Source organism: Coregonus clupeaformis, chromosome 35 (assembly GCF_020615455.1).
Source record: "Coregonus clupeaformis isolate EN_2021a chromosome 35, ASM2061545v1, whole genome shotgun sequence".
NCBI classification, from domain to species: domain Eukaryota; kingdom Metazoa; phylum Chordata; class Actinopteri; order Salmoniformes; family Salmonidae; genus Coregonus; species Coregonus clupeaformis.
Genome location: NC_059226.1, coordinates 531,643 through 550,005, shown reverse-complemented (window position 1 = coordinate 550,005; position 18,363 = coordinate 531,643). Strand labels below are relative to the sequence as shown.

The window sequence follows — 18,363 nt, the reverse complement described above, 5'->3', positions numbered from 1 at the left end:
CCAAGATTAATTGTGAGCGTGTGATTTGAAGCTGTCTCGCTACGTAAACACCACTAGAAGAAGACAGGGTTGAAGATCTTCTAGTTTACGTACTTGGTGGACCGGTCTGCCAGCGGGAATGCTCAATTCTCAAATATCTTTATCTGAACTCTCAAAGATGTCGGGTCCAAGCCAAGCCGAGAGGGCTGTTTTGGTAAGCAAAGCTGCAAGGTTCGGGATCATGACAAGCTAGCTAGCTAACAACATGAATGGGTTTACCTTGGCTAGCTAGTTATTAATCGACGTCAAGCTACCTATTTTGCTAGCCAACTACTGATTGTTACTGTTATGGGTGTACATGTTCTTAGGCGATCTTGCGTGATAAAAAGGGACGTTAGCTATACACTTAGAGTACAAAACATTAAGGACACCTGCTCTGTCCATCACAGACTGACCATGTAAATCCAGATGAAAGCTATGATCCCTTGTTGATGTCACTTGTTAAATCCACTTCAATCAGTGTAGATGAAGGGGAGGACTGAGACAGGTTAAATAAGGCTTTTTAACCCTTGAGACAATTGAGACATGGATTGTGTAGCCATTCAGAGGGTGAATGGGCAAGTCAAAATATTTGTGTCTTTGAACGGGGTATGGTAGTATGTGTCAGGCGCACTGGTTTGTGTCAAGAACTGCGAAGCTGCTGGGTTTTTCACGCTCAACAGTTTATCGTGTGTATCGAGAATGGTCCACCACCCAAAGGACATCCAGCCAACCTGACAACTGTGGGAAGCATTGGAGTCAACATGGGCCAACATCCCTGTGCGACTCAATATTAGGAAGGCGTCCTTAATGTTTTGTACACTCACTGCCATAGTGCCTGACAGTGCCGAGAATAAAACTGCTCTGCTGCCTTGCATCTGCAAGATCTGGTGTTGTTCTTTGCAATACCTTTTCTGCTGATTGTCAATGACAACGTGATATACAGTATGATCGAAGTCCTCATCATAGTCATATTGAATGATTGTCACATTTGCAGCCTTCGATGGGCGAGGTCACTGCTTCCCTGCCAACCCCATTATATCTAGCCTATTGTACACAGATTGACCTATACATCCATAGGTGTCAAGCGTCACATTCAGTCCTCAAGGGTGTGCTTCATCCAAGAACTCCCCAGTGCGATATAAGGTATATGCAGGGCTTTCTATATATCTAGCTAGTATACAGAAGGAGTCCCCAGTCTATATATCTAGCTAGTATACAGAAGCAGGTCTCTTAAAGATAGTGGTATGTATGTAGATACTGTACACAGGCACAAGAGCATCACGTCTGTGTTGCGTCCTGTCAGATGAGATTCCTACCATAGAATTAGTGAATAATTCTAATTCTATGATTCCTGCATTCAGGGAAGAACCACAAACACAGCATTCTAAGAACACCAGTGGAGTTCTAATTGGAACCATGATAATGTGAACATTCTAGAACAGAACAATCCTGTCTATCTATCTACCCCTATCTCTGCTGACCACCACAGTAACTATCTTGTTTGTCCTCTCTCGCTCCCTCCCCTCTCCTCTCTCGCTCCCTCCCTCCCTCCCCTCTCCTCTCTCGCTCCCTCTCCTCTCTCTCCCCCTCTCTCCCTTCCTTTCTTTCTTCCTCTCTCCCACCCTTCCTTCCTCTCAGGAGGAGGAGTTTAACTGGTTGCTGAAGGAGGAGGTCCATGCTGTTTTGAAGCAGCTCCAGGATATACTCAAGGCAAATATTAGGCACAGATCTAGGATCAGCTTCCTCTCTACCTATCCTAACCTTAACATTAGTGGGGGAAAGTCCCAAACTGATCCAAGATCAGTGTCTAGGGGCAACCTCAACCTACACACGGGTACTCAACTCTTACACTACGAGGTCCGGAGCCTGCTGGTTTTCTGTTCTACCTGATAATTAATTGCACACACCTGGTGTCCCAGGTCTAAATCAGTCCCTAATTAGAGGGAAACAATGAAATAATTCAGTGGAACTGTCTTCGAGGTCCAGAGTTGAGTTTGAGGGCTACACCTAAGTATTGACTCCATAGGATCAAAGCGCTCCGATCACAAGACAATGGTGTCACTGAGTGTCTTAACACTGCTGAGTTGTCAATATTGGATTAGACCTAGCTGTGGTACACTGACCCCATAGCCATAGGTGATGATCCTTTAAGAATATATGATGCTGGCTAATGATGAACCATGTAGAACAAATGCATTCCAAGACATTTCAACTTTGGCAAGGTTGTTGTGTAACTCAATTCTTCAAATGTTGTTTGATTTCAGTGTACTGTTGTCTGAGTTGATTGCTGTTTGTGCTCAAGTTTCTCAAGACATTTGATTGAGTTATTGATGGAGATATTTATGATACTGTAACTAGATTGTGTACTATGTAACTATACTGAACAAAAATATAAACGCAACATGCAACAATTTCATTGATATTTACGGAGTTACAGTTCATATGAGGAAATCAGTCAATTTAAATAAATTCATTAGGCCCTAATCTATGGATTTCACATGACTGGGAATACAGATATGCATCTGTTGGTTACAGATACCTTACAACACAATGGGCCTCACAATGGGCCTCAGGATCTCGTCACTGTATTTTTGTGCATTAAAATTGCCATCGATAAAATGTGATTGTGTTCGTTGTCCGTAGCTTATACCTGCCCATACCATAACCCCACCGCCACCATGGGGCACTCGTTGACATCAGCAAACCAATCGCCCACACAACGCCATACACGTGGTCTGAGGTTGTGAGGCCGGTTGGACGTACTGCCAAATTCTCTAAAACGACGTTGGAGGTGGCTTATGGTAGAGAAATGCACATTCACTTCTCTGGCAACAGCTCTGGTGGACATTCCTGCAGTCAGTATGCCAATTGCACGCTCCCTCAAAACTTGAGACATCTGTGGCATTGTGTTGTGTGGCAAAACTGCACATTTTGGACTCGCCATTTATTGTCCCCAGCACAAGGTGTACCTGTGTAATGATCATGCTGTTTAATCAGCTTCTTGATATGCCACACCTGTCAGGTGGATGGATTATCTTGGCAAAGGAGAAATGGTCACTAACAGGGGTGTAAACAAATGTGCACAACATTTGAGAAATAAGCTTTATGTGCGGATGGAACATTTCTGGGATATTTTATTTCAGCTCCTGAAACATGGGACCAACACTTTACATGTTGCATTTTATATTTTTGTTCAGTGTATATTTGTGTACTATGTAACTAGATTGTGTACTATGTTTATGTCACCAGGAGGCATCCAGGAGGTTCTCCATGCCCACCCCTGGACTGGAGAGCCAACTGAAACAGGAGAACTTCATCCTGGGCAGCTCAACGTAAGACTTGGAGGGATTCATTAGTTGTATTGATTGGTTAATTGATCAGTTAGGGTGATTGACTTGTTGAGTGAGTTTGACTTTATTGGCCATTTTAAAAACATAATGTTTGTTGATTCATAGCAATACAATATTTTATTTATTTATTTCATTTCACCTTTATTTAACCAGGTAAACCAGTTGAGAACAAGTTCTCATTTACAACTGCGACCTGGCCAAGATAAAGCAAAGCAGTGCGATAAAAACAACAACACAGAGTTACATATGGGGTAAAACAAAGTCAAAAATACAACAGAAATAAATATATATACAGTGTGTGCAAATGTAGCAAGTTATGGAGGTAAGGCAATAAATAGGCTATAGTGCAAAATAATTACAATTAGTATTAACACTGGAATGATAGATGTGCAAGAGATTATGTGCAAATAGAGATACTGGGGTACAAATGAGCAAAATAAATAACAATATAGGGATGAGGTAGTTGGGCGGGCTAATTTCAGATGGACTGTGTACAGGTGCAGTGATCGGTAAGGTGCTCTGACAACTGATGCTTAAAGTTAGTGAGGGAGATAAGTGTCTCTAGCTTCAGAGATTTTTGCAATTTGTTCCAGTCATTGGCAGCAGAGAACTGGAAGGAATGGCGGCCAAAGGAGGTGTTGGCTTTGGGGATGACCAGTGAGATATACCTGCTGGAGCGCAGACTACGGGTGGGTGTTGCTATGGTGACCAATGAGCTAAGATAAGGCGGGGATTTGCCTAGCAGTGATTTATAGATGGCCTGGAGCCAGTGGGTTTGGCAACGAATATGTAGTGAGGACCAGCCAACAAGAGCGTACAGGTCACAGTGGTGGGTAGTATATGGGGCTTTGGAGACAAAACGGATGGCACTGTGATAGACTACATCCAATTTGCTGAGTAGAGTGTTGGAGGCTATTTTGTAAATGACATCGCCGAAGTCAAGGATCGGTAGGATAGTCAGTTTTACGAGGGCATGTTTGGCAGCATGAGTGAAGGAGGCTTTGTTGCGAAATAGGAAACCGATTCTAGATTTAACTTTGGATTGGAGATTCTTAATGTGAGTCTGGAAGGAGAGTTTACAGTCTAACCAGACACCTAGATATTTGTAGTTGTCCACATACTCTAGGTCAGACCGCTGAGAGTAGTGATTCTAGTCGGGTGGGCGGGTGCAAGCAGTGTTCGGTTGAAGAGCATGCATTTAGTTTTACTAGTGTTTAAGAGCAGTTGGAGGCTACTGAAGGAGTGTTGTATGGCACTGAAGCTCGTTTTGGAGGTTTGTTAACACAGTGTCCAATGAAGGGCCAGATGTATACAAAATGGTGTCGTCTGCGTAGAGGTGGATCTGAGAGTCACCAGCAGCAAGAGCGACATCATTGATATACACAGAGAAAAGAGTCGGCCCAAGAATTGAACCCTGTGGCACCCCCATAGAGAGACTGCCATAGGTCCAGACAACAGGCCCTCCGATTTGACACATTGAACTCTATCTGAGAAGTAGTTGGTGAACCAGGCGAGGCAGTCATTTGAGAAACCAAGGCTATTTAGTCTGCCAATAAGAATGCGGTGGTTGACAGTCGAAAGCCTTGGCCAGGTCAATGAAAACGGCTGCACAGTACTGTCTATTATCGATCGCGGTTATAATATCATTTAGGACCTTGAGCGTGGCTGAAGTGCACCCATGACCAGCTCGGAAACCGGATTGCATAGCGGAGAAGGTACGGTGGGATTCGAAATGGTCGGTGATCTGTTTGTTGACTTGGCTTTCAAAAACGTTTGAAAGGCAGGGCAGGATGGATATGGGTCTGTAACAGTTTGGATCTAGAGTGTCACCCCCTTTGAAGAGGGGGATGACCTCGGCAGCTTTCCAATCTCTGGGGATCTCAGACGTTACGAAAGAGAGGTTGAACAGGCTAGTAATAGGGGTTGCGACAATTTCGGCGGCTAGTTTTAGAAAGAAAGGGTCCAGATTGTCTAGCCCAGATGATTTGTAGGGGTCCAGATTTTGCAGCTCTTTCAGAACATCAGCTGTCTGGATTTGTGTGAAGGAGAAGCGGGGGGGCATGGGGCAAGTTGCAGCGGAGGGTGCAGAGCTGGTGGCCGGGGTAGTGGTAGCCAGGTGGAAAGCATGGCCAGCCGTAGCAAAATGCTTGTTGAAATTCTCGATTATTGTAGATTTATCGGTGGTGATAGTGTTTCCTAGCCTCAGTGCAGTGGGCAGCTGGGAGGAAGTGCTCTTATTTTCCATGGACTTTACAGTGTCCCAAAACTTTTTGGAGTTAGTGCTACAGGAAGCAAATTTCTGTTTGAAAAAGTTAGCCTTTGCTTTCCTAACTGCTTGTGTATATTGGTTCCTAACTTCCCTGAAAAGTTGCATATCGCGGGGGCTATTTGATGCTAATGCTGTACGCCACAGGATGTTTTTGTGCTGGTCAAGGGCAGTCAAGTCTGAGGAGAACCAGGGGCTATATCTGTTCTTAGTTCTGTATTTTTTGAATGGGGCATGTTTATTTAAGATTGAGAGGAAATTACTTTTAAAGAACAACCAGGCATCCTCTACAATAGACAATGTAAGACAGAAAACATTGATATAATGTGCACTATAAGAAACCCCATCTAGTCCAGCCTAACGAAGACCTATAGTTCACACATGACAGATTAGAAACACATGTCGGATTATGTTATAACCTATACATTCCTTGTTAGACAACATGCATTACCAAAGCAAGTTATTTTCTAATGGTGTTTTTTTCTGCTAAATGTGATTCAACATATAGAGCACGGAAATAGGCTTATTTTTGATGCCTTGTTGCACCTATTTAAAGTTCAGAAGCAAGTCCCAACATATCACCTGTTTTATTTATTAGTGTGTGTGTGTGCACGTCAGGTCCATGGCTGGACGTATATGTGTTGGTCTAGGAAAACTCTTTGCCTGCTAACATTTGTTTTAGTGGAGGGCCTGTTTATACATTACACAACCTTCTGTTTACAGACATCATCATCAACAACAACAGTTTTCTAATCTGCCGGGATTTGAGTCTATGACAAGGTGACATATGACATAGGACTCAGGTCAAAAGTAGTGTAGTGTGTAGGGGATAGTGCCATTTGGGACTTCCACAGTGTCATTATTGCGGTTCTTGTGAGACCTGCTGTCTTGTCTTTGCAGCATGGACCAGGTGAAAGGAGTACTGACTCTACAGGGAGAAGCCCTGACTCAAGCTGTGAGTGTCTCTTGTCTCTGGTTGTAGACTATTCTCTGGAAACCTCCCTGTAGCAGTGTTTGACTGTGTTTTTAGTAGGGATAGAATGTTGTTACAATGTCAGGTTCTTTCTGACTGTACCAACATGTTCTCTACTAAAACACATTACAGAAAGAACCTGACATTGTAACAGAAAGAACCTCCCAGTAGCAGTGTTTGACTGTGTTTTTAGTAGGGATAAAATGTTTTTACAATGTCAGGTTCTTTCTGTAATGTGTTTTAGTAGAGATAACATGTTACAATGTCAGGTTCTTTCTGTAATGTGTTTTAGTAGAGAGAACATGTTGTTACAATGTCAGGTTCTTTCTGTAATGTGTTTTAGTAGAGAACATGTTGTTACAATGTCAGGTTCTTTCTGTAATGTGTTTTAGTAGAGAGAACATGTTACAATGTCAGGTTCTTTCTGTAATGTGTTTTAGTAGAGAACATGTTGTTACAATGTCAGGTTCTTTCTGTAATGTGTTTTAGTAGAGATAACATGTTACAATGTCAGGTTCTTTCTGTAATGTGTTTTAGTAGAGAACATGTTGTTACAATGTCAGGTTCTTTCTGTAATGTGTTTTAGTAGAGAACATGTTGTTACAATGTCAGGTTCTTTCTGTAATGTGTTTTAGTAGAGAGAACATGTTGTTACAATGTCAGGTTCTTTCTGTAATGTGTTTTAGTAGAGAACATGTTACAATGTCAGGTTCTTTCTGTAATGTGTTTTAGTAGAGAGAACATGTTGTTACAATGTCAGGTTCTTTCTGTAATGTGTTTTAGTAGAGAACATGTTGTTACAATGTCAGGTTCTTTCTGTAATGTGTTTTAGTAGAGAGAACATGTTGTTACAATGTCAGGTTCTTTCTGTAATGTGTTTTAGTAGAGAACATGTTGTTACAATGTCAGGTTCTTTCTGTAATGTGTTTTAGTAGAGAGAACATGTTGTTACAATGTCAGGTTCTTTCTGTAATGTGTTTTAGTAGAGAACATGTTGTTACAATGTCAGGTTCTTTCTGTAATGTGTTTTAGTAGAGAACATGTTACAATGTCAGGTTCTTTCTGTAATGTGTTTTAGTAGAGAGAACATGTTGTTACAATGTCAGGTTCTTTCTGTAATGTGTTTTAGTAGAGAACATGTTGTTACAATGTCAGGTTCTTTCTGTAATGTGTTTTAGTAGAGAGAACATGTTGTTACAATGTCAGGTTCTTTCTGTAATGTGTTTTAGTAGAGAACATGTTGTTACAATGTCAGGTTCTTTCTGTAATGTGTTTTAGTAGAGAACATGTTGTTACAATGTCAGGTTCTTTCTGTAATGTGTTTTAGTAGAGAGAACATGTTGTTACAATGTCAGGTTCTTTCTGTAATGTGTTTTAGCAGAGAGAACATGTTGTTACAATGTCAGGTTCTTTCTGTAATTTTCACCCTCTGTCTTCACAGGACATCAATCTGAAAACTGCTAAAAGCAACCAAGTGATGCATTTCACATTCAGGGATGATAAGCACTGGAAATTTCAACAGGTATTGTGTGTGTGTGTGTGTGTGTGTGTGTGCGGATGGTAATAAACAGAATATAATAAAACAAATATTGATTGCAAATTGACCGCAAGAAGCCTAAACAGATATAATATTGGACTAAAACATATAATCATATCATACCTTGATTACATTTGGGGACATTGCCCTGCGTAGGGTGCCGTCTTTCAGATGGGACGTTAAAATGGGTGTCCTGACTGTCTGTGCACATTCAAAAAGCCATGCCGCTTATTGTAAGAGTAGGGGTGTTCACCCCGGTGTCATGGCTAAATTCCCAACCATGGCCACATTTCCATCATGGCCACCTAATCATCCCCCTCATTCCTACTTGGCATTTATCACTCTTGCGGGCTGCCAGTTGGGGAAGCAAGCTCTAAACCTAACACTGCAGTAATCAATATTAACCCAGTACTAAAAAGAACATGAGGTAAAACAAAAACACACGAGGAAGAAGAAGAGGAACACAAGAAAGTAAGAAGGCTATAAACAGGGTCAGAAAGGTCCAGTAGCATATTTCCAATGTGCAGGGATACCGGAGTGATGGAGGTAGATATGTATAGGGGTCAGGTGACTAGGCATCAGGATATATGATAAACAGTGTTCATTGTGATAAAGTAAGTCTAACGTAACTGTCCAACAATATGCATTTGATCAATACACTACACTGTTACTAGTTATATTGCTGATAATAATACTGACTCTGTCCCCTCCCTCAGATCTAATAATACTGACTCTGTCCCCTCCCTCCCTCAGATCTAATAATACTGACTCTGTCCCCTCCCTCCCTCTGATCTAATAATACTGACTCTGTCCCCTCCCTCCCTCCGATCTAATAATACTGACTCTGTCCCCTCCCTCCCTCTGATCTAATAATACTGACTCTGTCCCCTCCCTCCCTCAGATCTAATAATACTGACTCTGTCCCCTCCCTCCCTCAGATCTAATAATACTGACTCTGTCCCCTCCCTCCCTCCGATCTAATAATACGGACTGACTCTGTCCCCTCCCTCCCGCAGATCTAATAATACCGACTCTGTCCCCTCCCTCCCTCTGATCTAATAATACTGACTCTGTCCCCTCCCTCCCTCAGATCTAATAATACTGACTCTGTCCCCTCCCTCCGATCTAATAATACTGACTCTGTCCCCTCCCTCCCTCCGATCTAATAATACGGACTGACTCTGTCCCCTCCCTCCCGCAGATCTAATAATACTGACTCTGTCCCCTCCCTCCCGCAGATCTAATAATACTGACTCTGTCCCCTCCCTCCCGCAGATCTAATAATACTGACTCTGTCCCCTCCCTCCCTCAGATCTAATAATACTGACTCTGTCCCCTCCCTCCCTCCGATCTAATAATACGGACTGACTCTGTCCCCTCCCTCCCGCAGATCTAATAATACTGACTCTGTCCCCTCCCTCCCGCAGATCTAATAATACTGACTCTGTCCCCTCCCTCCCTCTGATCTAATAATACTGACTCTGTCCCCTCCCTCCCGCAGATCTAATAATACTGACTCTGTCCCCTCCCTCCCTCCGATCTAATAATACGGACTGACTCTGTCCCCTCCCTCCCGCAGATCTAATAATACGGACTGACTCTGTCCCCTCCCTCCCGCAGATCTAATAATACTGACTCTGTCCCCTCCCTCCCGCAGATCTAATAATACGGACTGACTCTGTCCCCTCCCTCCCGCAGATCTAATAATACTGACTCTGTCCCCTCCCTCCCGCAGATCTAATAATACTGACTCTGTCCCCTCCCTCCCGCAGATCTAATAATACTGACTCTGTCCCCTCCCTCCCTCAGATCTAATAATACTGACTCTGTCCCCTCCCTCCCTCCGATCTAATAATACGGACTGACTCTGTCCCCTCCCTCCCGCAGATCTAATAATACTGACTCTGTCCCCTCCCTCCCCGCAGATCTAATAATACTGACTCTGTCCCCTCCCTCCCTCTGATCTAATAATACTGACTCTGTCCCCTCCCTCCCGCAGATCTAATAATACTGACTCTGTCCCCTCCCTCCCTCCGATCTAATAATACGGACTGACTCTGTCCCCTCCCTCCCGCAGATCTAATAATACGGACTGACTCTGTCCCCTCCCTCCCGCAGATCTAATAATACTGACTCTGTCCCCTCCCTCCCGCAGATCTAATAATACTGACTCTGTCCCCTCCCTCCCTCTGATCTAATAATACTGACTCTGTCCCCTCCCTCCCTCTGATCTAATAATACTGACTCTGTCCCCTCCCTCCCGCAGATCTAATAATACTGACTCTGTCCCCTCCCTCCCTCTGATCTAATAATACTGACTCTGTCCCCTCCCTCCCTCTGATCTAATAATACTGACTCTGTCCCTCCCTCCCGCAGATCTAATAATACTGACTCTGTCCCCTCCCTCCCTCTGATCTAATAATACTGACTCTGTCCCCTCCCTCCCTCTGATCTAATAATACTGACTCTGTCCCCTCCCTCCCTCAGATCTAATAATACTGACTCTGTCCCCTCCCTCCCTCAGATCTAATAATACTGACTCTGTCCCCTCCCTCTGATCTAATAATACTGACTCTGTCCCCTCCCTCCCTCAGATCTAATAATACTGACTCTGTCCCCTCCCTCCCTCTGATCTAATAATACTGACTCTGTCCCCTCCCTCCCGCAGATCTAATAATACTGACTCTGTCCCCTCCCTCCCGCAGATCTAATAATACTGACTCTGTCCCCTCCCTCCCTCTGATCTAATAATACTGACTCTGTCCCCTCTCTCAGATCTAATAATACTGACTCTGTCCCCTCCCTCCCTCCGATCTAATAATACTGACTCTGTCCCCCCCCTCCCTCTGATCTAATAATACTGACTCTGTCCCCTCCCTCCCTCTGATCTAATAATACTGACTCTGTCCCCTCCCTCCCGCAGATCTAATAATACTGACTCTGTCCCCTCCCTCCCTCTGATCTAATAATACTGACTCTGTCCCCCTCCCTCCCTCTGATCTAATAATACTGACTCTGTCCCCTCTCTCAGATCTAATAATACTGACTCTGTCCCCTCCCTCCCTCCGATCTAATAATACTGACTCTGTCCCCTCCCTCCCTCCGATCTAATAATACTGACTCTGTCCCCTCCCTCCCGCAGATCTAATAATACTGACTCTGTCCCCTCCCTCCCGCAGATCTAATAATACTGACTCTGTCCCCTCCCTCCCTCAGATCTAATAGTACTGACTCTGTCCCCTCCCTCCCTCTGATCTAATAGTACTGACTCTGTCCCCTCCCTCCCTCCGATCTAATAGTACTGACTCTGTCCCCTCCCTCCCTCCGATCTAATAATACTGACTCTGTCCCCTCCCTCTGATCTAATAATACTGACTCTGTCCCCTCCCTCCCTCAGATCTAATAATACTGACTCTGTCCCCTCCCTCCCTCTGATCTAATAATACTGACTCTGTCCCCTCCCTCCCGCAGATCTAATAATACTGACTCTGTCCCCTCCCTCCCGCAGATCTAATAATACTGACTCTGTCCCCTCCCTCCCTCTGATCTAATAATACTGACTCTGTCCCCTCTCTCAGATCTAATAATACTGACTCTGTCCCCTCCCTCCCTCCGATCTAATAATACTGACTCTGTCCCCTCCCTCCCTCTGATCTAATAATACTGACTCTGTCCCCTCCCTCCCGCAGATCTAATAATACTGACTCTGTCCCCTCCCTCCCGCAGATCTAATAATACTGACTCTGTCCCCTCCCTCCCTCTGATCTAATAATACTGACTCTGTCCCCTCCCTCCCTCTGATCTAATAATACTGACTCTGTCCCCTCTCTCAGATCTAATAATACTGACTCTGTCCCCTCCCTCCCTCCGATCTAATAATACTGACTCTGTCCCCTCCCTCCCTCCGATCTAATAATACTGACTCTGTCCCCTCCCTCCCGCAGATCTAATAATACTGACTCTGTCCCCTCCCTCCCGCAGATCTAATAATACTGACTCTGTCCCCTCCCTCCCTCAGATCTAATAGTACTGACTCTGTCCCCTCCCTCCCTCTGATCTAATAGTACTGACTCTGTCCCTCCCTCCCTCCGATCTAATAGTACTGACTCTGTCCCCTCCTCCCTCCGATCTAATAATACTGACTCTGTCCCCTCCCTCCTTCCGATCTAATAATACTGACTCTGTCCCCTCCCTCCCTCAGATCTAATAATACTGACTCTGTCCCCTCCCTCCCTCAGATCATAATACTGACTCTGTCCCCTCCCTCCCGCAGATCTAATAATACCGACTCTGTCCCCTCCCTCTCTCAGATCTAATAATACTGACTCTGTCCCCTCCCTCCCGCAGATCTAATAATACTGACTCTGTCCCCTCCCTCCCTCCGATCATAATACTGACTCTGTCCCCTCCCTCCCTCCGATCTAATAATACTGACTCTGTCCTCCCCTCCCTCTGATCTAATAATACTGACTCTGTCCCTCCTCCGATCTAATAATACTGACTCTGTCCCCCTCCCTCCCTCCGATCTAATAATACTGACTCTGTCCCCTCCCTCCCTCCGATCTAATAATACTGACTCTGTCCCTCCTCAGATCTAATAATACTGACTCTGTCCCCTCCCTCCCTCCGATCTAATAATACTGACTCTGTCCCCTCCCTCCCGCAGATCTAATAATACTGACTCTGTCCCCTCCCTCCCGCAGATCTAATAATACTGACTCTGTCCCCTCCCTCCCTCAGATCTAATAGTACTGACTCTGTCCCCTCCCTCCCTCTGATCTAATAGTACTGACTCTGTCCCCTCCCTCCCTCCGATCTAATAGTACTGACTCTGTCCCCTCCCTCCCTCCGATCTAATAATACTGACTCTGTCCCCTCCCTCCTTCCGATCTAATAATACTGACTCTGTCCCCTCCCTCCCTCAGATCTAATAATACTGACTCTGTCCCCTCCCTCCCTCAGATCTAATAATACTGACTCTGTCCCCTCCCTCCCGCAGATCTAATAATACCGACTCTGTCCCCTCCCTCTCTCAGATCTAATAATACTGACTCTGTCCCCTCCCTCCCGCAGATCTAATAATACTGACTCTGTCCCCTCCCTCCCTCCGATCTAATAATACTGACTCTGTCCCCTCCCTCCCGCAGATCTAATAATACTGACTCTGTCCCCTCCCTCCCTCTGATCTAATAATACTGACTCTGTCCCCTCCCTCCGATCTAATAATACTGACTCTGTCCCCTCCCTCCCTCCGATCTAATAATACTGACTCTGTCCCCTCCCTCCCTCCGATCTAATAATACTGACTCTGTCCCCTCCCTCAGATCTAATAATACTGACTCTGTCCCCTCCCTCTCTCAGATCTAATAATACTGACTCTGTCCCCTCCCTCCCTCCGATCTAATAATACTGACTCTGTCCCCTCTCTCAGATCTAATAATACTGACTCTGTCCCCTCCCTCTCTCAGATCTAATAATACTGACTCTGTCCCCTCCCTCCCTCAGATCTAATAATACTGACTCTGTCCCCTCCCGCAGATCTAATAATACTGACTCTGTCCCCTCCCTCCCTCAGATCCAGGATGCTAGGAACCATGTCAATCAGGCTCTGCAGCTGCTGAGTAGTAGAGATGAGAGTTACCACTTTAAGACTGGGGCTGAGGTCAACAAGGTAGGAACACACTCATACACACAGCTACCACTTTAAGACTGGGGCTGAGGTCAACAAGGTAGGAACACACTCATACACACAGCTACCACTTTAAGACTGGGGCTGAGGTCAACAAGGTAGGAACACACTCATACACACAGCTACCACTTTAAGACTGGGGCTGAGGTCAACAAGGTAGGAACACACTCATACACACAGCTACCACTTTAAGACTGGGGCTGAGGTCAACAAGGTAGGAACACACTCATACACACAGCTACCACTTTAAGACTGGGGCTGAGGTCAACAAGGTAGGAACACACTCATACACACACAGCTACCACTTTAAGACTGGGGCTGAGGTCAACAAGGTAGGAACACACTCATACACACAGCTACCACTTTAAGACTGGGGCTGAGGTCAACAAGGTAGGAACACACTCATACACACAGCTACCACTTTAAGACTGGGGCTGAGGGTAATGAGGTTAGTTTCCACCAGGGAACTCATGTCAGAAATAAACTGATTTTTGTGTCATAGCAGAGCTAACTGGGAAGTGTCTTTCCTCTGTTAAGACTACATTTTACATCATTACACTACACATCATTACACTACACATCATTACACTACACATCATTCATCTACACATCATTCATCTACACTACACATCATTCATCTACACTACACATCATTTATCTACACTACACATCATTACACTACACATCATTACACTACACATCATTCATCTACACTACACATCATTTATCTACACTACACATCATTACACTACACATCATTACACTACACATCATTCATCTACACTACACATCATTAGACTACGCTACACATCATTAGACTACGCTACACATCATTAGACTACGCTACACATCATTAGACTACGCTACACATCATTCATCTACACTACACATCATTCATCTACACTACACATCATTCATCTACACTACACATCATTAGTCTACGCTACACATCATTAGACTATACATCATTACACTACACATCATTCATCTACACTACACATCATTAGTCTACGCTACACATCATTAGACTATATATCATTACACTACACATCATTCATCTACACTACACATCATTCATCTACACTACACATCATTCATCTACACTACACATCATTCATCTACACTACACATCATTAGTCTACACTACACATCATTAGACTACGCTACACATCATTAGAATACGCTACACATCATTACACTACACATCATTACACTACACATCATTTTTCAAGGGGTGCTGGTGCTGTGCCCGTACACCGTGTACCTTTTCATTACCTAGTACAACTTTGCCATCCAAGAGTGCCATCCATATCCTTTAGTCTATTTCCAAGCTCATAGTTTTTTCTGTTGTTGTAGCTGATCACTGTAGTAGTGATGATGATGTTGTTGTTGTTGATCACTGTAGTGATGATGATGATGTTGTAGTTGATCACTGTAGTGATGATGATGTTGTTGTTGTTGATCACTGTAGTGATGATGATGATGTTGTAGTTGATCACTGTAGTGATGATGATTGTTGTAGTGATGATGATGATTGTTGTAGTTGATCACTGTAGTGATGATGATGATGTTGTAGTTGATCACTGTAGTGATGATGATGTTGTTGTAGTTGATCACTGTAGTGATGATGATGATGTTGTAGTTGATCACTGTAGTGATGATGATTGTTGTAGTGATGATGATGATTGTTGTAGTTGATCACTGTAGTGATGATGATGATGTTGTAGTTGATCACTGTAGTGATGATGATGATTGTTGTAGTTGATCACTGTAGTGATGATGATTGATGATGTAGTTGTTGTAGTTGATCACTGTAGTGATGATGATGTAGTTGATCACTGTAGTGATGATGTTGTAGTTGATCACTGTAGTGATGATGATGATGTAGTTGTTGTTGTTGTAGTTGATCACTGTAGTGATGATGATGATGATGATGTTGTTGTTGTTGTAGCTGATGGACGCGGTGATGCTGCAGCTGACCAGGGCTCGTAACCGCCTCACCACACCAGCAGCCATGACCCTGCCGGAGCTGGCCACCAGCGGCCTCACAGTGAGTCTGCCATAGGTCACATATCATAGGTTATAGGTCATAGCAGAGAAACTGGTCTCACCGTCTACTGTATGCATTTTACATCACAATGACTCTCTCTCTCTCTCTCCTTCTCCAGAAGATGTTCACTCCTCCGATGCCCAGTGATGTGATGGTGAACTTCTATATCAACCTGAGTAAGCTGTGCCTGACCGTCTACCAGCTGCACCCAATGCAGCCCAACACCACCAAGGTACTCACATTCACACTGTCATGCAGATACACTCTGCGGATCCAACCCTGCCCTGAGACAACATTCACAACAAGATCACACCTGTACGTTAGTTCTGTCACTCAGTGAATCCAGCCCTGAGACAACATTCACATCAAGATCACACCTGTACGTTAGTTCTGTCACTCAGTGAATCCAGCCCTGAGGCAACATTCACAACAAGATCACACCTGTACGTTAGTTCTGTCACTCAGTGAATCCAGCCCTGAGGCAACATTCACAACAAGATCACACCTGTATGTTAGTTCTGTCACTCAGTGAATCCAGCCCTGAGACAACATTCACAACAAGATCACACCTGTACGTTAGTTCTGTCACTCAGTGAATCCAGCCCTGAGGCAACATTCACAACAAGATCACACCTGTACGTTAGTTCTGTCACTCAGTGAATCCAGCCCTGAGGCAACATTCACAACAAGATCACACCTGTACGTTAGTTCTGTCACTCAGTGAATCCAGCCCTGAGACAACATTCACATCAAGATCACACCTGTTAGTTCTGTAACCACGTGTGGTATTGTGAAGATGCATCAGTTTGTGTACCTCTGGTGTTTCAACAGAACTTCAGGCCATCTGGAAGCTCTGTGTTACACAACCCTGGAGCCATGTTGTAAGTTCTGTTTTATAACCATTCACATCATGTCAGTAACCCTTTAGAGGGTGCTGTCTGTGGTCAATACAGAGAGGATCTTTTCATGTCCATTCATATCTTGTTGATGTGAAGTTATTAGTGTGTCCCTGTAACAATACCAACTACTGTTTAAAAATATATTTTTGTCACTAGTCAGCAACATAGTAAATGGTGCTTGTTGGGTCTACCCCGGGTCCTCCCATTTCTGAATAATTACAGCCTCTCACAAGTTCCCAACTTTTTTTTTAACACATTCCAATACGTCCAACCTTTTTTTCTTTTTGAACTCTTTCCCTGCGGTCTCCCCCAGTGAGCTGAACAATGCTAAGTTTGAGGTGAGCCAGGTTCACAAGGTGGAGTGTGTTGTCCCCTGGCTCAACAACACACTGCTCTTCTTCACCATCTCACTGCAGCTCTGTCAGCAGCTCAAGGACAAGGTGGGTGACGTCTGCTGCAGCAGGAGAGCTCCATTGGTCCACAGAATATACTCCAGTGAATGAGTTACTGCAGTATTGGCAGAGAGTCAGGCTGGGCCAGTTGGTATGAAGTAGATGATTCACTTTGTTCAAGTGTGTCTTTAACTAAAAGAAATGTCAGACTAAGAAAAGAGAAGCTAGGGAGTGCTGTTTTTGCTTCTGTTAAAAAACATATAAATGGTATGAAAATGTGCTCATTGGAAACAAGGGTCTAAATCGACTGAGAACCAGAGAAGTTGTGGCTTTACAGTAAAAACTACACAAAGACAAGGCACTTCTTTTGTAACCTATATTATAAAGCCTTTATTAGATTGGCTTACCATGACACAATAAACTAGATTTTCTTCCTCTTCCTCCTAGATTTCAGTCTTCTCTAGTTTCTGGAACTACCGACCCTTCTAACCAACTGCCGCTAGCTGACCATCAGAATGGCTAGGTGTTCTGTCCAAATCCTTCACACCAACCAACCAACCAACCCACCCAGATAAAAGGGATGTCTTGGAAATATTGTCTGATTGAAGTGGGTTTTGTTTGTATAATTTACAGGAGAACAGCCGGATCAAACTCCATATATATATATATATTACCAGTGTTTAGTATTCCAGGGTTTAGAGCCCATCCATGTGTTACAGCTGCTTTAATTCAGTCCCACATCAACCCCTAGACCCTAACATCTACTCCCGACTTGTGGAGAAAGTATAGGAGGAAGCAATATGGTGGAGCTACTACCAGTAGTACTAGTACTGGGACTACCTACTACCATATTACAATATCTATCCAATATATTCAGTGTTTCCCCTAGCTGTGGGGGTGGGGGGTCGTGTCGTTAGCGCATTGACAGGGATGTGGGTTCGTTTCCCACGGGGGGCGAGAAGAAAAGAAAAAAACATGTATGCACTCACTAACTGTAAGTCACTCTGGATAAGAGCGTCTGCTAAATGTCTAAAATGTAAATGTAAAATGTAAGTCTATGGGAACAGTATGACTCCCAAAGACTTCATCATTGCGCTAATGCAAACTGCATGCCGAGACATACAAATGGTATTCATGAGTTCATCTGACTTTGGGTAAGTAGAAAAACAGCTTCATTGCCAAAATC

General features: G+C 44.1%; 1 protein-coding gene across 3 annotated transcripts; it reads left to right on the top strand.

The window, feature by feature from the left end:
- On the top strand, nt 1-18,069 carry LOC121551458 (protein rogdi homolog). 3 transcript variants are annotated; one of them, XM_041864129.1, is made up of 12 exons: nt 1-193; nt 1,660-1,731; nt 3,271-3,353; nt 6,361-6,417; nt 6,538-6,592; nt 8,052-8,132; nt 13,723-13,818; nt 15,788-15,886; nt 16,008-16,118; nt 16,718-16,767; nt 17,099-17,225; nt 17,625-18,069. In XM_041864129.1, exons 1-12 carry the CDS (start codon nt 119-121, stop codon nt 17,664-17,666), a joined length of 948 nt encoding a protein of 315 aa, XP_041720063.1. In that variant the 5' UTR covers nt 1-118; the 3' UTR covers nt 17,667-18,069. The 3 variants fall into 3 exon arrangements, with proteins under 3 accessions (XP_041720063.1, XP_041720062.1, XP_041720064.1); XM_041864128.1 differs by having other exon boundaries at nt 16,005-16,118; XM_041864130.1 differs by lacking the exon at nt 6,361-6,417 and having other exon boundaries at nt 16,005-16,118.
- Nucleotides 18,070-18,363: the final 294 nt, after the last annotated feature.